The following is a 23,982-nucleotide window of genomic DNA, read 5'->3' on the forward strand; positions in this document are numbered from 1 at the left end:
ATGCTTCATAACAGTTTATATTGTCTATACTCCATATCTAAGACCTTTCTTTTGTTGAACAATGGAACTGTGTAATATTTCAATTCAAAAAGTATTGATCTTGTTTTCTAATTTTTTTCAGACTCTGCTATAACACTAAAGTAATTCATGGAATGTGGAAATCTTTGGAGAATTTATGTTAAATCCATGTTATTTTTCTTTAGCTCATGAATTTCACTTTAATGAATTTCACTAAAAATATCTATAATAATTATACTCTAGTTATTTAGAACAGTTTAGTGGGGTTCTACAGACCTTGGTGGTCTTATTAAATTCCATATAACTAGTAATACATTGTGATGTATTGTGATAGATAAGAAATTGCTCATTAGCCCCTTTCTCATCTGTTAATATATTTGACTCATTCCAGATGCTCCACAGACACAGAGAAGAAATAGAGCAAAATTAGGGAAGTGATATGAATGATTCCTGCATGTAAAATATTATTTGGGCATTGGGGGATCAACAGACTGAGAACAATGTTTATAATATCAAATCATTTTTTACTGAAGATTCAAAATAATATCCCTGTCCTCGGAGAGGATATAGTCAAGTGGTAGGAATTAGGTAGTAAACATCATTGCAATATGTCACACAATATTGTAAATACCAGAAGTTGAGAGGACATGAATATCAAGCAGGGAGAAGTTGCAACTGGTTGAGGACTTCTGAGAAGACTTCTTGAAAGACATGGTATTTGAGGTGGGTCTTGAAAGTAGGCAATTTACAGGTTCTGTTAGAGTAAGGAGGATACATGAGCAAAGACAAAGAGAATACATTGGATATTTGGGGGGAATAACAAATAATGTAAATTGATGTTGTTTGGAAGATGAATAAAGTGATGCCAACTAGCTACCATTTAATGAACACCTGCATGCTGTGCTTCTTGCCACATACCCTGCATGCATGATTTTATGGAACTTTCTGAATGCTTTATGAGGTAGTGCTAGTATTGTTCCCACTTTCCAGATGGAAAGATATGAAATGATTTACTGAAGGTCATACAGCTATTAAATTGATGTTTTTAGATCCTAGTCTGACTGATGATAAAATTCATAATCTTAAGTATTTGACTGTAGAGTTACATTGTGGAAAACTGAAAGTGGGGACGTTATTTCCAACTATGTTAGCAGTGGCAAACTATATATTTTTTAGCATAAGTACTAATTATTTGAGTTTCTAAGATTAATCTGTTATTGGTGAGTTGAAAGAATTAATATGGGGAGAGAGAGAGTAGACAGATTGGTTAGTAGGCTATTTAGAGCAATCTAAATGAACTGGTGAGAAACTGAGCTGTGTTTGTAGCAGTAAGGTTAGAAAGGGGGAAACACACAAACACCTTTTTAATTTTGTAAGTCATAACAAAATGACAACTATTTCAATGGAGGGGATAGGAAGTAGGCATTTTCAAAGTTGACCCTTGCCAGTATTTGAATCTAGGTAACAGATGGATGGACATGAGTTTGAGTAAACTCCGAGAGTTGATGATGGACAGGGAGGCCTGGTGTCCTGTGATTCATGGGGTCACAAAGAGTTGAACTCAACTGAGCGACTGAACTGAACTGAACAGATGGATGGATGGTTGGATGGCGTCAGTGATGCAATGGACATGAGTTTGAGTAGACTCCGGGAGTTGGTGATGGACACAGGGAAGCCTGGCGTGCTGCAGTCCGTGGGGTCGCAAAGAGTTGGACACAACTGAGTGACTGAGCGGAACTGAACTGAACAGTAATGTGAAAGAGAAACTGTTTTGAAGGAAAAGAAAACTCAATGTGGCCCAAGTTCAGTGTGCTTGAGTAAATCCAGGTGTCAAAATTACATAGCATGTAGGTGTGCTGGTGAGACTTGAGATGGAGTTCAGGGACTGAGGTGACTTGGTAACCATTTCCTTGGGAGAGAGTGGAAGTTATTTGAGAGAATTCTCCAAGGAAGAAAATATAAGTGAAGTTTGAAGACAGAGCCTTAGAAAGGCTTATTCAGGGCCTCGGGAGAGAAAGAGCAACTGGTCAAGGAATCAGTAGTGGTTAGGGGTTTAAGAGAAAGCCTTTGGATTAGGTGATTATAAAACCTTTGGTTTCCTTTAAAAGAAACTTGGCAAAAACCAGGTGGTCAAGCATTTAAGAATTGAATAGATGTCTAGGATTTATGGTACCTAGTTTATACTCTCACTTTTTTTGTTATGTGACTCTATTTTCTCTAGAGGAATAGACCCAAACTTCATATTGTATATCTAGCTGACACACAAGCATTTTAAAATCAAGATCCAAAGGACTATTATTTCTGTTCGCCAAACCTCAAGCTTGCCCCATATTTTTAAAACCTGAATGCAGGTCAGGAAGCAACAGTTAGAACTGGACATAGAACAACAGACTGGTTCCAAACAGGAAAAGGAGTATGTCAAGGCTGTATATTGTCACCCTGATTATTTAACTTATATACGAGTACATCATGAGAAACGCTGGGCTGGATGAAGCACAAGCTGGAATCAAGATTGCTGGGAGAAATATCAATAAGCTCAGATATGCAGATGACACCACCCTTATGGCAGAAAGTGAAAAGGAACTAAAAAGCCTCTTGATGAAAGTGAAAGAGGAGAGTGAAAAAGTTGGCTTAAAACTCAACATTCAGAAAACTAAGATCATGGCATCTGGACCCATCACTTCATGGGAAACAGATGGGGAGACAGTGTCAGACTATTTTGGGGGGCTCCAAAATCACTGCAGTTGGTGATTGCAGCCATGAAATTAAAAGACACTTATTCCTTGGAAGGAAAGTTATGACCAACCTAGATAGCATATTAAAAAGTAGAGACATTACTTTGCCAACAAAGGTCCGTCTAGTCAAGGCTATGGTTTTTCCAGTGGTCATGTATGGTCATGTGAGAGTTGGACTGTGAAGAAAGCTGAGTGCCGAACGAAGAATTGATGTTTTTGAACTGTGGTGTTGGAGAGGATTCTTGAGTCCCTTGGACTGCAAGGAGATCCAACTAGTCCATCCTAAAGCAGATCAGTCTTGGGTGTTCCTTGGAAGGACTGATGCTGAAGCTGAAACTCCAGTACTTCGGCCACCTCATGCGAAGAGCTGACTCATTGGAAAAGACCCTGATTCTGGGAGGGATTGGGGGCAGGAGGAGAAGGGGACAACAGGATGAGATGGCTGAATGGCATCACCGACTCGATGGACATGAGTTTGAGTAAACTCCGGGAGTTGGTGATGGACAGGGAGGCCTGGCGTGCTGCGATTCATGGGGTCGCAAGGAGTCGGACATGACTGAGCGACTGAACTGAACTGACTTGGTTATTAACTCCACTTCTCATCCATTTACCCAAAATGGATGTCTAAGATTTATGTGCCACTGTCTTCCCTTACCACTAAAACCCTTCCCCTTGCTTTCAAAACATTTTCAAAAATGTTTGACTGATTATTGCTATAGACTGAATGTTTGTGTCCCCCTGTGAAACATGATGATAATAGGAAGTGTTAGGATGGTATTGGGAAGGTGATAATGTAGTGAGGGCAGAGTTCTCATGAATGGAATTAATTCACTTATAAAAAGAGAAAACCCCCAAAGTACCTTGCCCATTCCTCCAAATGAGGTTACTATAGAAAGCAGCCATTTATGAACCAGCAGTGGGTACTTTCTAGATACCAGATATATCAATGCCTTGTTCTTGGATTTCTCAGCCTCCAGATCTGTGAGAAATAAATTTCTGTTGTTTATAAGTCACCCGGTTTGGTATTTTTGTTATAGCAGTCCAAACAGACAAAGACAGAAATTGGTACTGAGAAGAGGGGTCGCTGCTGTAATACCTAAAAATGTGGACATGGCTTTGAAACTGGGTAAAAGGTAGAAGCTGGAAGAGTTTTGAGGTTCATTCTGGAAAAAGCCTGTGCTGTGCTAAGTCATTTCAGTCATGTCTGACTCTTTCTAACCCTATGGTCATAACCCACCAGGCTCCTTTGTTCATGGAATTCTCTAGGCAAGAATACTGAAGTGAGTTGCCGTGCCCTTCTCCAGAGAGGAAAAGTCTACTTTGCCACAAATGAATGGATTGTTAAGGGCAACTGTGATGTGAGCCCAGAAAGAAAAGGTGAGAACTGTAGAGAAAGCTTCAGTCTTCTTGGAGAATACCCAAGTAATTTTGAACAGAATTTTGGCAGAAATGTGGACAGTAAAGGGGGGCATTCTGATGAGGTCTCAGATGGAAATGAGGAACATGTTATTGAGCACTGGATAAAAAATGGTCCTTGTGATACAGTGGCAAAAACATGGCTGATTTGTGTTCATGTGTAGTGTTTCATGAAAGGTAGAATTTGTGAGTAATGAAATGAATATGTGGCTGAGGAAATATCTAAGCAAGGCTTTGAAGGTACAGCTTAGCCTCTTTTGACTAAGTGAAATAGTAAGTTCCCTTATCTCCATTGCACTGTGGAGCTGTGGGCCAGGGCCACCATCATGAACCTGACCAGTAAAGCCCAGCTGAGCCACAGGCACTTAACGCTAACCTGTGAGAGCTACTGTGTGGGCTGCCTCCAAAGCCATATGGGGACAAGACCAGCTATATCCCATAGGGCCCAACCCCTACCTGAAAAACTATGTGGTTACCTACCTAGGAGGTCTGGAAGGGGTCCACAGCCCCAGTGTCACTGGAGGGAGAGCATAGAGCCAAAGATTATTATCCAAAATTAATGTTTAGACTTGCTTGGAACCTGTCATTCCTTTCTTTTTTATTTCACCCTTTGGAAATGGGAATGTCTGTCCTATGCCTGTCCCACCATTGTATTTTGGAAGCAGAGAAAACATTTGATTTCACAGGTTCACAGATGGAGAGGAATTTGCCTCAAGATGAATCCTGCATTCAGTCTCACCCATGTCTGATTTAGGTGATATTTAGATGAGACTTTGGACTTCAGATTTTTGAATTGATGTTGAAAGAAGTTAAAACTTCTGGGAATGGAATAAATGTTTTTTTCATGTGAGAGGAACATGAATTTGGGGGCCAGAGATGGAATGCTATAGACTGAATATTTGTGTCACCTCAAATTCATATTGAAACCTAATCCTCAACGTGATGTTACTAGAAGGTAGATGCAGTGGGTGGTGGTTAAATCATAAAGACAGAGCCTTTATGAATGGGGATTAGTATCCTTATAAAAGAGGTTCCAGAGTGATAGTACTCTTGTTATCCCTAGTGTAGTGGTTAACTAATTTGCAAATTAAAAAGTGGTAGAGTTATCTGACTGAAAATTGAGTATAACCATTCATAACTATTGCATAAAATGAATGAATGAATAAACTAATAGCCCAAACGTGACTGCCTAATTTTGAATAGGCATTCAATGTTTTCTGTTTTCCAAAATGTAATTTTTAAATTTTCTTTTGAATTATCTAGCATAATATGTTAGCTAAGTTATGAAATAAAAAGTTAAAAACAGAAGTTAAGTAAGGCAAGTATACTTAGCACAGCTTTGCATTTGTCATCATCTCTTTAAACTGAAGTGTGGACTACTGTCCCTATGATTTTATAGGGCATCTCACAGACTCTAGCACTCTCCTCACCACAGTTTCTTTTTCCTCTTCATTTGTACCTTCTGTGGAGATAGTAATCATATTCTACTGTCTTTTATATTCCTTATTAGGTTGGTGAAAAAGTAATTGTGGTATTGGAACATGAATTTTAAATCATTAAAACTAGGCTCAAACACATCTTAATTAATTAAAATAGGAACCATTACATTCAACACAGTTTTGCCAATAAAAAATAAGTTTGTTTATTCTTGTAGTATAAAAATCCATGCTTTGGGATTCCATGAATCCTTGAAAAGCATTTTCTGCCTCCTGCTGGTTATGGAAGCATTTTCCCTGCAAAAATTGTCAAGATGCTCAAAGAAGTGCTAGTCACTTGGTGAGAGATGAGGTGAATATGACAGATGAGGCAAAACTTTGTAGCCCAATTTGTTCAACTTTTGAAGTGTTGGTTGTGCTATGTGTGGTTGGGTGTTGTCATGCAGAAGAATTGGGTCCTTTCTATCCATCAATGCCAGCTGCAGGCATTGCAGTTTTTGGTGCATCTCACCAATTTGCTGAGCATACTTCTCAGATGTAATGGTTTTGCCTGGATTCAGAAAGCTGTAGTGGATCAAGTCGACAGATCACCGAACAGTGACCATGACCTTTTCTTGGTGCAAGTTTGGCTTTGAAAAGTGCTTTGGAGCTTCTTCTTGGTCCAGCCACTGAGCTAGTCATTACTGATTTTCATATAAAATCCACTTTTCATTACATGTCACAATCCAATCAAGAAATGGTTCATTGTTGCTACCAAGAGTAAAAGAGGATGACACTTCAAAATGACGATTTTTCTTTTTGATCAGCTCATGAGACACACACTTATCAAGCTTTTTCACCTTTCCAATTTGCTTCAAATTCTGACTGACCATAGAATGGTTGATGTTGAGTTCTTTGGCAACTTCTTATGTGTTGTAAGAGAATCAATTTTGATGATCCTCTCAATTGGTCATTGTCAGCTTCCAGTGGCCAGCCACTGAGCTCTTTCATCTTCAGGGCTTTCATTTGCTCTGCAAAACTTCTTAAATCACCACTGTAGAGTATGTTTGTTAGCAGTTCCTAAGCCAAATGTGTTGTTGATGTTGCAAGTTGTCTCCATAACATGTTGTTTATGACCCATTTTGAACTCAATAAGAAAATCACTCAAATTTGCTTTTTGTCTAACATCCTTTCCTTTGTCTAAAATATATATAAACAGCAAGTAATAAGTCATTAGCAAAAAAAGCAAAGCAAGAAATGAGCATTAAAATGATGTATAACATAACCACATTTATTTAAGAATATATTCTAGTATCGAACAGCAAAATTCAACAATGCAAAACTGCAAATTACTTTTGCATCAACCTTAATACTTTATTTGTATTATTAGTATTCTCTTCAATATGCTGTTCCTTTGTAGAAATATATTTTAATATTCATTTATTTATTTACTTTTGGTTGAGCTGGGTCTTCATTGCTTCACATGGGCTTTCTATAGTTTCAGAGAGTGGGGGCTACTCTCTAGTTGCCATGTGCAGGCTTCTCTTTGCAGTGGCTTCTGTTGTTGCAGAGCATGGGCTCTAGGGCACAGGGCTTCAGTAGTTGCTGCATGTGAACTAAGTTGTTGCAGCTTGCAGGCTCCAGAGCACAGGCTTAGTAGTTGTGGCCCAAGGGCTTAGTTGCCCCATAGCATGTGGGGTATTCCCAGACCAGGGATCGAACTGGTGTCCCCTGCATTGCAAGGTGATTCTCAACCACTGGACCGCTAGGAAAGCCCTGTAGAAATATTTTAAAGTGACTTCACTTTGTGAGGAAAATTCTGTATAATTTAATCTCTATACCTGTTTTAACTAGTTAAATATAACTGATATGGCAATAATCTTGAAAACCAACCGAATGCTGGAGAAAAGGTAGTAGAAATAATGAGAATCTGGTTTGAAAAGAGTAAGTATTTCATAACCTGTATTATACATTCTATTAGCCTGGATAAACTATCAAATCTAAAATACCGAGAGGTTTAAGTTTGACACAATTGAAAATGAGTATCACTGCTTAAATAATAATGACATTTTCTTGGTATTAATTTATCTTCTCAGTATTATCCACTGACTTCCTAAGAAAATCTGAAAACTTTATCTACCATTTAAAAGTAATCTTTTAATCCCCTTAACATTTTATAATAGGCTATCATAATGGATTTTCCCAGGCTTTCCATTGATTAAGGCAGTGAACTTAGAGTGCTTTCTCCAGTGGTTCTAGGATGGACAGAATCCTAGGCAGCTGAGTGACGGATAGTAATACCATGTTCTGCTTTCTTTTATACCTCTTAACTTTCATTATTTGTTATTAGTATTCTCTTCAATATGGTCTTTCTTTGTAGGACTATTTTAAAGTGACTTCACTTTGTAGATAATATAAGCTGTAGATCTGTTTAGCTAGTTAAAAATGACTGAAGTGTGGTAAAAGTCAATGGATAGTGGAAGAGCAGCTGATGCTCTACATGTGGTACCTCCCATCTTTCCAGCAGGAGGCCTCACCTCCCATTTAGGACATATGACCTGCTTTTATATGGTCTGAGTGAGGGTCCTAGTATCAATTTTATATTAAATACTAAGAAATCCTATTTTTCTTACTTAATAATAAATAGAAGGTTCTTGAATGAACTTGTAATGGATTATCTCACTGTTTGTAGAACTGTTCCCAACTCCTTACCTTCAGCTTAGTTGTCCCAATACCTGCTTTAGACTTATGAGTCTCCCTCATCTCTCTTCATATTTGAGTTTGGGGTTGGTAGCCCTTTACCCAGTGACCAGCGTTATCTCCTCCTACTGTTACCAAATCGCAAGTCTGTGTGCCCGATGCACAGTGAGGTCCATCAATACTAAAACATTAGAGTTTGGAACAGAAAGATTTATTACAGATTTATGCAAAGAGATGGGTGGCTCATGCCCTAGGAACCCCAAAGTTACTGAAAGCTTTCAGCAAACCCCTTTAAAAGCAAAAGGTGAGGGAGGGTCGTGGTTAGCTGTTGCGAACTTTTTGGTGTCAAATCCTTTGCTGTTGAGGTCAGGTCATGGTGAGGTAACGGTCAGGTAATGATATTCTTGTGAATCTCTACCAGATAACTTTTATTCTCGGTGCTGAAAAAAAAGGGCAGGGTCTTAAGGCACAACTTTCACCCTCCAAGGTCCCAATCCTGGTTAAAAGAAGGTGGATCACAGTTGGCAGCTCCTTTAGGGCCAGGGGTCCTACATCCTGCCGAGCCGTCATTGCTGAGGGAGCCAGGTGCCCAACTCAACTGGTCTTCAGTCTCCTCAGGTCACCCAAATGGGGCAGACCAGGTCTCAGAGAGTGCGACTCAGGCAGTAAGTCGCAGAGACGGGAAGGGAGAGTGGTTCACTGCTGCCTCAAGGACTGGGACAAGGCTAGTGGAGGGCCTCAGTGAGGTCTCTGGAGCTCTGCAGTACATAATCCCCAGTCTATTCCCTGGGCCCTCCAGCTCACCTGCTGACCCAAGGCTGGGTAAGCTGGAGGGCCTCCAGGAGAAGGCCTAACTCTGCCTCTTACTTCACTCTCCACCTCACAACACCCCCACCCCCACTCCTCTGTTGTCTAAATCCCCTCACTAACTGTCATTATTGTAAGAGTCGGTTGCTTGCGGGCAGGGCCCACTGCTGCACTGTCCGGCGGCTGAGCAGGACCACTAACGGTCGCTCACTGACGGTTGGTTGAGTGGATGGGGCCCACTGAGGCACTGTCCGGCGGCCGAGCAGGACCACTAACCGTCGCTCACTGACGGTTGAGTGGATGGGGTCCACTGAGGCACTGACTAGCAGGTGAACAGGACACTGCCTGGTGACAGGGCACGAAGTACAGATGCACAGCAGTGGCTGCCGTGCTAGGGACTGAGGCCACTGCACTCTGCTACAGTTAGAGAGATTACCATTACTGCTTAACATTTCCTGCAGCTCATTAGAAGTAAAGAAAAGAGAATACAAAGGACGTCACCAGGACAGCAAAGCGCCAGACTTCTCTTCCTCCCACAGATGCACTGAATGAGCAGCTCCACACATATCAGTTCCTTTGGAGAGAAATATAGAAACTAGTTTAGTTCCTCCTACACATTGAGGTGACTGAGGAAATAACCACCCTGAAATGAGTAGGAAAAGCTAAGATACATTCATGCCATAAACCTTTAGTTTAGCCACAGGGGAACCTGGCAGTTTCTCCCTGAGAAACAGAGGGTTTGGACCACACAGCTAGCTCCTCAACTTTTATGGCTGCTACCCAAGGGACCAGCGCCTATATCACCTAGCTCTGAGAGTCAATGGGAATCAGCATTTGTGCATCCACCAGGACCATGTTAAGCAAACAGATGGTTTTAAACAGAAGTGCAAACACTTAACCTTGGCTGTACCCTTGGGCTCAACACAGAGGGACCAGAATAAAACATAAAATTACCATTTTCTCCATGGAAGGAATTTAACTGCATACTTTTCCAGTTGCTACCCAAGAATTGGGCTTCTAACCAGCTTGCATCTGGAAACTGATTGTCCTCTTCCAGGAGCCTGAAAGGGCTTGTGAGCACTTTCCTCGCCCTCTCTCCAATGATAAAAGTGAGTGTTCAGCTTCTTTCTGGAAGGAGCTTGTCTGTGCATCTAGCACCCTAACTTTTATGACTGCCACTCAAGGAACTGGCTCCCAAATCACCTAGCTTAGAGAACCAAAAGGGCTTGGCATTCACAGTCCCCTTTCACCATAGAAAACAAGTAAGCAATTTCTAACAGATGTGTAAGCACATCCTGCCACTGTCTCCCCAGGCTTATCACAGAGAGAGCAGGCAAAAACACTAATCTGTTTTCCCTAGAAGGGATTTGACTCTATACTTTTTCAGCTGTTGCCTAATGGTGCTAATTAATCTGCATCTGGGAGCTAATGGGGCACATAATTAGTAGTAGTTCTATGAGATCCTCAATGGACATGTGGAAACGGGTGAGATGAGAAAAGGCAGAAGATCAAACAGAAGAAAGGATCAATGAGCTTGAAGATAGTTCACTGGAAATCATACAGTCAGAGGAGGAAAAAGAACAGAAAAAGTGAAGACAGGGAATGGAATAATATATTGAAAGTTCTAAAAGAACTTATGAAAGAAAGAAAACTGCCAATCAAGAATAGTGTTTCTGGCAAAGTTGTTCTTCAGAATTGGAGGAGATATAGAGATACTATTAAACAAAAGCTTAAGGAATTCGTCACTACTAAACCTGCCTTACAAGAAATGCTAAAGGAATTCTTTAAGCTGAAATGAAAGGATGCTAATTAGGAATATGAAAACATAAAAGTATAAAACTCACTGATACGGGTAAATATAAAGTTTTATTAAAACTAATATATGATGGTATTATGTAAATCACATATCGCTCTAGTATAAAGGTAAAAAGACAAAAGTATTGAAAATCTCTGTAGCTACAATAATTTTTGGGCTTCCATAATAGAAAAAGCGAGAGTTCCAGAAAAACATCTATTTCTGCTTTATTGACTATGCCAAAGCCTTTGACTGTGTGGATCACAATAAACTATGGAAAATTCTGAAAGAGATAGGAATATCAGACCACCTGACCTGCCTCTTGAGAAACCTGTATGCAAGTCAGGAAGCAACAGTTAGAACTGGACGTGGAACAACAAACTGGTTCCAAATCAGGAAAAGGAGTACGTCAAGGCTGTATATTGTCACCCTGCTTGTTTAACTTATATGCAGAGTACATCATGAGAAACACTGGGCCAGAAGAAGCACAAGCTGGAAACAAGATTGCTGGGAGAAATATCAATAACCTCAGATATGCAGATAACACCACCCTTATGGCAGAGAGTGAAGAGGAACTGAAAAGCCTCTTGATGAAAGTGAAAGAGGAGAGTGAAAAAGTTGGCTTAAAGCTCAACATTCAGAAAAATAAGATCATGGCATCTGGTCCCATCACCTCATGGGAAATAGATGGGGAGACAGTGGAAACAGTGTCAGACTTTATTTCTTTGGGCTCCAAAATCACTGCGGATGGTGACTGCAGTCATGAAATTAAAAGACACTTACTGCTTGGAAGGAAAGTTATGACCAACATAGACAGCATATTAAAAAGCAGAGACATTACTTTGCCAACAGAGGTCCGTCTGGTCAAGGCTATGGTTTTTCCAGTGGTCATGTATGGATGTGAGAGTTGGACTGTAAAGAAAGCTGAGCGCCGAAAAATTGATGCTTTTGAACTGTGTGGTGTTGGAGAGGACTCTTGAGTGTCCCTTGGACTGCAAGGAGATCCAACCAGTCCATCCTGAAGGAGATCAGTCCTGGGTATTCATTGGAAGGACTGACGCTGAAGCTGAAACTCCAATACTTTGACCACCTCATGCGATGAGTTGACTCATAGGAAAAGGCCCTGATGCTGGGAGGGATTGGGGGCAGGAGGAGAAGGGGACAGCAGAGGATGAGATGGCTGGATGGCATCACCGACTCGATGGGCATGAGTTTGAGTAAACTCTGGGAGTTGGTGATGGATAGGGAGGCCTGGCTTGCTGCGATTCATGGGGTTGCAAAGAGTCGGACACGACTGAGAAACTGAACTGAACTGAACTGAACAATACCTCAGCTGGTAAAGAGTCTGCCTGCAATGACAGAGATCCCGGTTCAATTCCTGGGTCAGGAAAATCCCCTGGAGAAAGGGAAAGGCTACCCACTCTAGTATTCTTGGGCTTCCCTGGTGGCTCAGCTGGTAAAGAATCCTCCTACAGTGTGGGAGATCTGGGTTCAATCCCTGGGTTGGGAATGTCCCCTGGAGATGGGAACAGCTACTCACTCCAGTATTCTGGCCTGGAGATTTCCATGCACTCTGTAGTCATGGGGTTGCAAATAGTTAGACACTTAAATAATTTTTATTGGACACGTAATATGGAAAGGTGTAAATTGTGATATCAGAACATAAAATGTGGGGATAGAGAGTAAACATGAGGAGCTTTTGTAAGTTACTGAAGTTATCAGCTTAAAATGAACTATTATAATTGTAGGATGTTTTAAGCAAGCCTCAAAGCAAAACCCTTTGGTAGATATACAGAAGATAATGCAAAAGGAATCAAAGTATACCACTATAGAAAACCACCAAATCATAAAAGATGAGAGAAAGAAGAGAAAAATCTATAAAACACTTAGAAAAAATTAACAAAAGGTCATCAATAAGCTTTTACCTGTCAAAAATTACTCCAGATGTAAGTGGAGTAATTCTCTCATCGTAGACTGAAGTGAAGGGAAGGAAAAAGATAGTCCATGCGCGTGAAAACCAAAAGAAACCTAGCAATAGCTATTCTTATATAAAACAGAATAGAAATTAAAAAAAAAAACTAAAAAGTGTCAGGGTTGCTATACAATGATAAAGAGGTCAATTCATCAAGAGAATATAATAACTGAAAATATTTATGCACCCAGTATTGGAGCATCTGAATACATAAAGCATCTGAATATATAAAATATCTGAAGGGAGAAATAGACAGCAGTACAACGATAATTAAAATTGAAATTAAAAGATGCATGCTCCTTGGAAGAACAGCTGTGACAAACCTAGACAGTATATTAAAAAGCAGAGACATCACTTTGTTGACAAAGGTCCATATAGCCAAAGCTATGGTTTTTCCAGTAGTTTTGTATGGATGTGAGAGCTGGACCATAAGGAAGGCTGAATACCGAGGAATTAATGCTTTTGAACAACAATAATAGGGGATTTCATTACCAACTTTGAACAATGAATAGATCATCCAGACAGAAAATCAGTAAGAAAACTGAAATTACGCTTTAGATGAGGATTCCACAGATACATACAGAACATTCTATCTAACAGCAGCAGAATGCACATTCTTCTCAAATGTACATGGAGCATTTTTCAGGATATATCATATTGCAGTATTATCAGGCATCTTTTCTGAGAAAAACTGGAAAATTGTAGAGATTAAACAACATGCTCCTGAAAAACCAGTTGGTCGAAGAAGAAATCAGAAACCTGAAAATATCATGAGACAAATGAAAATGAAATATAACATACTAAAATTACAGGATATTGCAATAGCAATTCTAAGAGGGAAGTTTATAATGATAAATGTTTACCTTAAGAAGAAAGACCTCACGCAAACTAACTTTACACTAGAAGGAACTAGAAAAAAGCTACTAAGCCTAAATTTAGTTGAAGGGGAAATAACAGAAATCAGAGCAAACATAAATGAAACATTAAAAAATAATAGAAAAAGATCAGTGAAACTAGAAGCTGGTTTATTGATAAAAGTCACAAAACTTTAGCTAGACTAACAGGAAAAAAAAAGACTCAAAATCATAAATAAAAGAGACTCTACAGCTGGTGCCACAGAGACACAAAGGATCCTAAGAGACTACAATGAACAATTAGATGCTAGCAAGTTGAATAATTTAGAAGAATGGATAAATCCCTAGAAGCATATAACCTACCTAGACTGAATCAGAAAGAAATAGATTGAACAGATAACAGGTAAGGTGATTGAATCAGTAATCTAAAATTCTCCCAACAGAGAAAAGTTCAAAACCAGGTGACTTTATTGGTAAGTTCTATCAAAAATTTGAGTAATCAGTGGGAATGCCTTCTCAATCTCTTTCAAAAAATTGAAGATAACAATTCCAAATACATTTTACAAAGCCAGCATTAACTTGATACTAACATCATAAAAGAACACCACTAGAAAAGAGAACATCAGACTAGTATACCTGATGAACATATGTGCAAAAATTCTCAATTTTAAAAATACTAGCAAACAATTGAGGAGCACATAAAAAGTATCACACACCAAGATCAAGTAGAATTTATTCATAAGATGCATGGATGGTTTAACACTTTCAAATGAATAAACATGATACACCACAGTGAAGGGAAATGTAATCATATTGTCATCTCAGTAGATGGAGAGAAAGCATTTGACAAATTTAAGATCTTTTGATGATGAAAACTCTTGACAGAGTGGATGTAGAAGGATTATATTTCAATAAAATGATGACCGTATGTAACAAGCTCACAGGTAACATCAGGCTCACTAGTGAAAACCTTAAAGCTTTCATCTAAAATCAGCAACAAGACCAGGGTGCCAACTTACACCATGTTATTCAACATGGTACTAGAGTTTCTAGCCAGGACAGTTGGGAAGAAAGAGAAGTAAAAAGTGTCCATATCTGAAAGGAAGAAGTATAATTTTCTCTGTAGAATACATCATCTCATATATAGAAACCCTGAGGACTCCACCAAAAAATTGTTAAAACTAATAAATGAACTCAAGAAAGTTGTAAGATACAAAACCAACCAACAGAAATGAATTGCATTTCTATACACTGACAACAAAGTAGCTGAAAAAAAAAAATGAAAATAATCTAATTTACAGTTGTCTCCAAAAATGCTTAGTAATAAAGTTAATCAGGTGAAAGTTTTATAAACTGAAAACTATAAAACATAGATGAAAGAAATAGAAGGCAAAAATAAGTGGAAAGATATCCCATATTCATAGATTAGAAGAATTTATGTTGTTAAAATGTCCATACAACCCAAAGCAATCTACAGATTCAGTTCAATCCCTATCAAAATTCCATTGGCATTTTCACAGAAATAGAAAAAATTCTAAAATTTGTATGTAACCATATAAAACTCCAAATAGCTAAGTAATCCTGAACAAGAAGAGAAAAGTTGAAGGCATTGTACTTCCTGGTTTCAAACTATTTTACAAAATTGTAGTAATCAAAGGGGTATGGTATCAGCATTAAAAACTGACACAAATCAGTGGAACAGAATACAGAGCCCAGAAATAAACCCAGATGTATAGAGGTCAACCAATTTTAAACAAAGGTACTGAATGGGGAAAAGATAGTCCCTTCATAAATTGTCTTGGAAAACTGGGTGTTCATATGCAAAAGAATGAAATTGGATCCTTAAACTGTACACAAAAATAAACTTGAAATTTATTTTTGGACTAAAGACAAATGTAAGACCACCCTGTAAAACTCCTAGAAGGAAACTTAGAGGAAAAGTTTCTTGAGATTGATTTTATCAATGATTCTTTGGATCTGACACCAAAAGCACAGGCAAGAAAAGTAAAAATAAAGTAGGACTACATTAAATTAAGCTGTTTCTTTGTAGCAAGAGAGACAATTAGTTAAATGAAAGCCTACAGAACGGGAGAAAATATTTATAAACATTTTTAAAAGGGATTAATATCCAAAATATATAAGGAACTCATGCAACCGACACAATAAAAACGTTTAAATCTTAAAATGGGCCATTTTTCTAAAAAAGCTATATGGCCTTTGGGTATATGAAAAGATCCTTCACATCACTAATCATCAGGGAAATGCGAATCAAAATCACAATTAGTTGTCACTTCACACCTGTTAGGATGGCTGTTATCAAAAAGTGAAAAGATAATAGAGATTGATGAGGATGTGAATACACTGGAAACGTGTACATTGTGGGTGGGAATACAAAATGCTGCTAGTGCTGTGGAAAACAGTAGCACTATTAGAGGTCTCCTCAAAAAATTAAAACTAGAACTACCATATGATTCAGTCACCCCACTTCTGGGTATTTATCTAAGATAACTGAAATAGGATCTCCAAGACATATTAGTACTCACATGTTTATAGCAGTACTATTTATAGTAGCCAAGATATGGAAACAGGTAAGTGTTAATTGATGGACAAATAAAACATACAATGGAATGCTGTTCAGCCTTAAATGTGGAGAATGTTCTGCAACATGCAACAACATGGATTAACCTGGGGGACATTGTGCTAAGTAAAGTAAGCCAGTCATAGAAAGACAAATACTGTGTTATTCCACTTATATGTGATATCTAAAATAATCAGATAATCAAAGAGTGGGATGATTTCCATGAGTGAGGAAAATGGTGAAGTAGGGAGTTCTAAATTAGCAGGCATAAAGTTTTAAGTAAGAAAGATGAGTAAATGATAGAGATCTGCTATACAATGTTCTACCCATAGTCAGCAATACTCTATTATGCACTTTTAAAATTATTAAAAGGGTAGATCTCATACTAAGAGTACTTATCAAAATATAATAAAATTAATAAAGTTTAAAAAAAAAGACTTAAAATGAAGCATCAACTCAAAAAGAGAAAGATAAACTCAACAAAGAATGCCCAAAGAAAGTAGAAGAAAGAAAAGAAGTACAGCTATTAATTAAAGGTGAAAGAGGAGAGTGAAAAAATCTGGCTTAAAACTCAGCATTCAAAAAACTGTATCATGGCATCTGGTTCCATCATTTCATGGCAAATAGATGGGGAAACAATGGAAACAATGACAGACTTTATTTTCTTCGACTCCAAAATCACTGCAGATGGTGACTGCAGCCATGAAATTAAAAGACGCTTGCCCCTTGAAAAAGCTATGACCAACCTAGATAGCATATTAAAAAGCAGAGACATACTTTGTCCACAAAGATCCATGTAGTCAAACTATGGTTTTTCCAGTAGTCATGTATGGATGAGAGAGTTGGACTATAAACAAAGCTGAGTGCCAAAGAATTGATGCTTTTGAACTGTGGTATTGGAAAAGACTCTTGAGAGTCCCTTGGACTGCAAGGAGATCAAACCAGTCAATCCTAAAGGAAATCAGTTCTGAATATTCATTGGAAGGACTGATGCTGAAGTTGAAACTCCAATACTTTGGCCACCTGATGTGAAGAACTGACTTACTGGAAAAGATCCTGATGCTAGGAAAGATTGAAGGCAGGAGGAGAAGTGGATGACAGAGGATAAGATGGTGGGACCGCATGACCGACTCAATGGATATGAGTTTGAGCAAGCTCCAGGAGTTGGTGATGGATGGAGAAGCCTGGCGTGCTGCAGTTCATGGGGCCGCAAAGAGTCTGACACGACTGAACCACTGAACTGATACTTGGATAGTGGTGTTCTATGTGTGTGTGCTCAGTCGTGTCTGACTTTGCTACCCCGTAGACTGTAGCCTGTCAGGGTTCTCTGTGCATGGAATTTTCCAAGCAAGAATACTGGAGCGGGTTACCATTTCCTACTCCAGGGGATCTTCCCAACCCAAGGATCGATTCTCCGTCTCTTGCATCTCTTGTGTCTCCTGCATTGGCAGCAGATTCTTTACCACTGAGCCACCTAGGAAGCCCCATTAGTGTTCTACTAATTTATCAATATGGTATATGCAAGTCTTTTTCTAAAAATAGGTTTATATTTCAAAGTAAGTTACTAATAATTAGTTTTACTTATATTTTACCTGTATTAATTATTAATCATTTTAATATGCACATAACTTATTATTAAAGCTTGCAGTTAGGGATTTATATAATTCTAATGTCTTGAATTAATAGTGAATAAAATCATTTGAATTAATAATAAAAGGCAAAACTACATAAGCAAAATATTCCTTTAATTTTTAAAAAATTTCACATTTTCTTATGGTGAAATATTTTGCTACCTTTGGTTTTCCTCAGAATTAGAAAAAGAAAGGGATCAAGTCTTTGCTGTATACACCATATACCCAAAAGGATAAGATCGCAGAATTAGGGAACTGCCTGAATTTAAATCCCAACTGTATCATGTACTAGCTCTGGGACCTTAATTAAACAAATTACTTGACTTTTCTTAGCTTTCATTTTCTCTCTAAAAATGGTCACACTGAGGTTGTTGGCAAGGCTATGTAAGTGGTGTGCGTTGAATAGTATCTGGCCCAGAGTCATCACTGAGTAAGATTTACCTCTTATTATAGTGGCTTAGCAGTAAAGAATCTGCCTGCAATGCAGGAGATGTGGTTTCAATCCCTAGGTCAGGAAGATCCCCTGGAAAAGGAAATAGCAACCCACTCTTGTATTCTTGCCTGGGAAATCCCATGGGCAGAGGAGCCTGGTGGGCTACAGTCCATGGGGCTGCGGAGTCAGACACGACTTAGCAGCTAAACAACAGCAACAATGGCAGAAGTACTGGGCATCTATTAGATGTATACTGCGTAGTAGTAGAATAGATATTATATAATGTTAACCTGTACCCCTTTTCTGCTTCATCATACTTCCCTTATTTTTAATTTGGGAGCATTTTATGACCAGAAAGAGGCTTCTGTTTTCTTCCTTTGTTTCTTGGTGGGTGGAAACACGACATGTTCAATGTTTACAGGGAAAAGGTGCACAAACAAGGTAAAAAAGAGCTACTTCTCAGATTTTGGCCTGAGCTTTCTCTCCTTATCCCCTCAAATCTTTGTTCTGTTATTTTCCTCTTATTTCTAGGTTAAATGCACTTACGGAAAAAGGAAAATTTGATAGTAAGAAAATAGAATATTGTGATATGGCAATGAATTCCTCAGTGGAAAACAACATATGTATAAACAAAGTATGGGTTCAATGTGAGAACGAAAGTTGTTTGAAATGGAGACTGTTATCAAATGAGGATAAAGCCAAAGTCAATCACAACGAACCGTGGTACTGCTTCATGAACACTGACTCAAAGTACAATAAGTGCTCTGTTTCTGAAGAAGACTTTCCTGAAGAGTCTCAGCTTCATCAAAATGGATATAGGATCGTCTATTCACAGCTCCCTCTTGGAAGCCTGGTTTTGGTAAAATTAAAGAATTGGCCAAGGTAAGATTTTTGTTGGTGTTTTCTAATAAACTTTTGCGGTATAATCTTGCTAATAAGTTTGTTAACTTTCAAAACTTTTCAAACAATCAACTTCTGTGTTGTTGTCTAACTTATTTATTGTTTTCTGGTCTCATTGTTATTCTTTCCCTGACTTGTTTGGGTTTAATTCTTCTTTGTCTAGTTTCTTAAATTGGAAGCTTAAATAACTGATTCATATCTTTTTTCTTCCAGATATGGGCAATTAAAGCTATAAATTTCTCTTTAAGCACTACTTTAGCTATATCCCACAAATTTTAATATGTTTTGTTTTATTACTATTCAGTTTGTGATTTTTTTCTTTGAAATGAGTTATTAGAATTGTGTTTTAAAATGACCAAATATGGGATTTAAAAAACATTTTATTGTTATTGAGTTCTAATTTAAATCTCTTGTAGTCTGTTTCATTGGATCTTGTTTTATGGCCCAATGTGGCCTATCTTGAAAAAAATTTGCATTCTTTAATTATTGCCTAGATGGTTAAAATATCTTTTTTCTTTTGATTTTTGTACACTTACTATTTTATAGCTCAGTGTTTCCCATTCTGGGTTGATTTCTCTAGTATGCAACGTGCATTTTCAGTATATAGTTTCAAGTCTTTTCATCTCGATTATGTTTTTCTTAAATTATAATCAGTTTATTGTTGCATTGCTTTGATTTTATTTTTGGATTCCTGTGGTACTGATGGTGAATCTTCTCTGGTTAGCTTTGGTATTACTTTTTCTTCAGGAGTTTTCATCTTTAAATTTATGGATTTTCCCTTTCCATATGTTATTTTTCTGAAGGAGTTACCAGTTCTTGTGTTCTTCTAGTTCAGTCTTTATTGACAAATTTAAAATTTCTTTCAAGAGTTTTGCCCCTTCTCTATTCAATTCTTCCTTTTGTCCCATCACCTTGTTTTCATTTATATTCAGCTATTCACCATGACAAATATTAGATGTTTGCTTTCCTGGGGAGACTGTGATGGGCTCATCTAACACACAACACAGAACACATACAAGAGGTCTTCAAGTCAATACCTACATATGTGCTCTTGCTCTATCACTTCCTGTTACGGACTGATTTGAGGTCCCCCCAAAGGTCATATGTTAAATCTCTAGGTTCACAATGAGACTGTATTTGATGTGAGAGCCTTTAAAGAGGTGGTTAAGTTAAAACAGGCCCTCATCCAGTCTGACTGGTGTTCCTGTAAGAAGAGAAACTTGGAGCACACAGTGGACAACCAGGGCCGTGTGCAGAGGCCGGGCCGTGTGCAGAGGGCAGCCCGTGTGAAGACAGCGTCTGCAACCCCGGGAGAGGCCTCCAGGAAAGACAGCCCCGCTGATACCTTGATCTGGGACTTCTAGCCTTTAAGACTGTGGGAGAATAAATTTCTGTTTGTAAGCTCCCCAGTCTGTGATATTTTTCTATGGCAGCCTTAGCAAACCAATATACTTAATATCTTTGCAGATATGGAAATCTCTCAAATATGTACCTTTTGTTACTGAACGTTTTTCTAGGGATCAAATGTGAAATATTGTTTAAAAATACATATATGTTAATTGATATGCACATATATTAATTGATATATATATAATTTATACATATATAATTGTTGTTGTTGTTTAGTTGCTAAGTCATGTCCAACTCTTTGTGACCCCATGGACTGTAGCCCACCAGGGTCCTATGTCCATGGGATTTTCCAGGCAACAATACTGGAGTGGGTTGCCATTTCATTCTCCAGGGGCTCTTCCTGACCCAGAGACTGAATCTGCATCTCTTGCATTGGCAGGCAAGTTTTTTTTACCACTAAGTCACAGGGGAAACACATTTAATAATAGGATGGGCTTGAAGAAGAACTAGAGTAAGAACAAATGTTTTTAAAGGCGTGAATATGAGCACTTATTTTTGAAGTTACTTATGAAGGTATTTGTAGTCCCATGCTATTTTTCATATCTCTAACATTTTGAAAGCAGAACATTTATATTTACTAATGGAAATTCTGAAGGTTCAGTAATTCTAATTCAAGAAACGGATTTGAATCTTGTCACTATGTCTGAAATATTACATTAGAAATTTGATTAGGAATTTCTTTTGCAGTTTTGTGCTTATAACTGAGGGTTAGAGTTTGAAATACGAATGAAGCATGTTTTACTCCAGTCCCTAAATTACCTCTAATCTGTGATTAAGACCATAAAAATGCTGCAAAATACAGCTGTACTCACCTTCTTGCTTACTGGAAAGAGTAAAATACATTTTGCTATATAGTCACATAAATTCTTCTTTATAAACTAACTACAAATGAACACAGACTTAAAGTACAGACTAAGAAACTCAAATCTATTGCTTTATTGCTTATTCAGTACCACAAATACATAGAAAGATGATAACAGGATAAATTGCAGTAGTAGAATATAAAACTGGATTAACCTACTAAAAGCAGCCAAACATCAGTCCTTAATTAAGAAATATCGATACTGAAATTTCAAATGGGAAGACCAGTCAACTGGCTGCAGAGACGCTTGGCAGTGTAGCTTTAACGTGTGTGAGTTATTAGCCTTTGCCCTTACCGCTAACTGAGCGCTCAGAACTCAGTCTTATCAACATCTTGGAGTTACTCTTCTCAGAAGAGTTCACATTCTCCTATAAAGCTAAAAAAGCTAAAGAGAAATTGATACAGAATCAAGAAATGCCTGCTTAATCACTGTATAATAAAAGCAAATAATAGTTAAGAGAACATCACTTTCTTTGTGGTCAAGCTCCATGAAAAATCTAATTATAATAGTCATATTTGTCACCACATCATAAAATAACACACACTTATAAAAATACTTACGCAGTCTCTTGCCTTTGAGTTATGCCCATTTGAGCTTGAGGATGGGGCTGTCTTCATTGCTAGGAAGAGAAAGCTATAATGTTTAAGAAGTCTTAGAAAGAGCAAAGAATTTAAAGGTAAAAAAGAACTTCATATCTCAGTATAGGAAAATACAATGTCAAGCAGAAGCTAGGCATTTTACACAGATGTTTTGCAAAGATTCCTCATAAATATGAAAATTAAAGAAAATATATTTGCATTCTAAATACTATGGGCCAAACAGTTCAACTCTGTCTGTAAGTTAGCAAGCCAATCCAGTGTTACTTTTTAGATACAGTATATATATTTAGGGCATCCCAGGTGGCGCTAGTGGTAAAGAACCTTCCTGCCAGTGCAGGAGTTGTAAGAAACCTGAGTTTGATCCCTGGGTAGGGAAGATCCCCTGGAGGAGGGCACAGCAACCCACTCCAGTATTCTTGCCTGGAGAATCCCATGGACAGAGAAGCCTGGTGGGTTACAGTCCGCAGAGTCTGACATGACTGAAGCAACTTAGCACACACACATGTATTCATTCACAAATGAGATCTCTACTACATCTTTTTATTAACAGTATTGTAAAATATTATTTGATTACTTCTTATTTGCATACTTACATACTTTTGTATGTAAATATGTGTGTGTATGTGTAGAGATGAGAAATTTCCTTTTTCCATTGGTCCCTGCTGTTAGGTACAGCAAAGAGATTTCTTGGCAAATATAACAGTAAGTTAGTGATGACTCCAACTCATCCATTTTGTTTCCTATAGATTAAGGATGAAGCTCAAGTAAAATTTGCTGTCTCCTTAAACATCCAGACTACAGTTTTAAAAATGTATTTATTTCTTCTCATTGGTTATAAATATATGGCAGCCGATATCATGCTTAAGCTTCAACTTCTGTTGCAGGCAGTAGCTATCTTAGATCATTTCCACTGGATAAGGAAAGTATAAAGCATCAGTTTCTTTGTGATATATTTTCTGTTCCTTTGAAATTTCTTGTGCTGCCTAAGTTTCCCACTTCCTGCTGCAAGTGGATTTCAATACCCAATGTCTATTTGACCTTGCTGCGTTTGTACATTTTACCTTCCACCGCCCACAGGCTCTAAGATTGACTGTACATTTTTCCTTGTAATTCTGATATCCTTCCCTTAGGTTGTTGACTCTTACTTTCCCTGTCCACCTTTCAGCCCCCACACAGCACTTCAGAATTTCTTCTCAATATGAACATGAAAAATCAGGAAGTAGAAATGCACAGTGCACTATCAACATTCACAGTTTGGGAACTCAGATTGAGGTCAGAGTGAGGGTGAAACTGGACATCAACTTCTTCCTTCAGTTACAGCAAATCAGAGCAGATGATGGATGTCGCAGCTGGAGAGAAGTAATCATGTTTTCTACATCTATTGCCTCTGCTCAGCTTTCCCTGCGGTTCGGTACATTCTGTTTTAGCTGAGATATGCAAACTTGGAGTCAGATAATTCCTTTGCATCACCTGAAAGTGCCCAAGTTATTTGGACATTTGATAATGCTTTTTATAATTCATCTTCAAATCAGTATGCAGCATTTTCTGTAATATATTTCAACTAATGAACAGAAGCTTTTCTCTTGGCATCTAATTCTTTTTAGGACTCATCTCTTTATATTTTATAGAGTAATTAAATTGAATACTCTTGGACCCAATAGGTTTCACTTAAAAAATAGTATCAGAATTTGTGTCAGAAAAGTAGCAGCTCATCTTAACACATAAAAACTGCCAAATATTTCTTTCTTGTGTTAAATATCAGAAATCCATTTTCTGAGACTGTTTTAAACTGAATGGAGTAGGTACTGCTTATAATTTGGTATTGGGTTGGTAGTAATCCTTTTTAAAATTTCAGT

The 23,982-nt window shown here is 38.0% G+C and overlaps 1 protein-coding gene across 5 annotated transcripts in view; it reads left to right on the top strand.

Annotated features, from left to right (window-relative positions):
• ZCWPW2 (zinc finger CW-type and PWWP domain containing 2) overlaps positions 1-23,982 on the top strand; it is a 138,164-nt gene that overhangs the window by 37,436 nt on the left and 76,746 nt on the right. Inside the window, exons 2-3 of one of the 5 annotated variants that reach the window (XM_043887066.1) lie at positions 4,020-4,130; positions 18,886-19,236. In XM_043887066.1, the coding sequence (XP_043743001.1) occupies positions 18,944-19,236 (293 nt within the window). In that variant the 5' untranslated portion in view covers positions 4,020-4,130; positions 18,886-18,943. Of the gene's footprint in view, positions 1-3,251; positions 4,131-18,885; positions 19,237-23,982 lie in introns of those variants that run through there. The other 4 variants (XM_043887065.1, XM_043887064.1, XM_043887068.1 and 1 more) reach the window with 4 other exon arrangements.

The sequence above is a fragment of the Cervus elaphus genome, chromosome 24 (genome assembly GCF_910594005.1).
Source record: "Cervus elaphus chromosome 24, mCerEla1.1, whole genome shotgun sequence".
Lineage (NCBI taxonomy): Eukaryota > Metazoa > Chordata > Mammalia > Artiodactyla > Cervidae > Cervus > Cervus elaphus.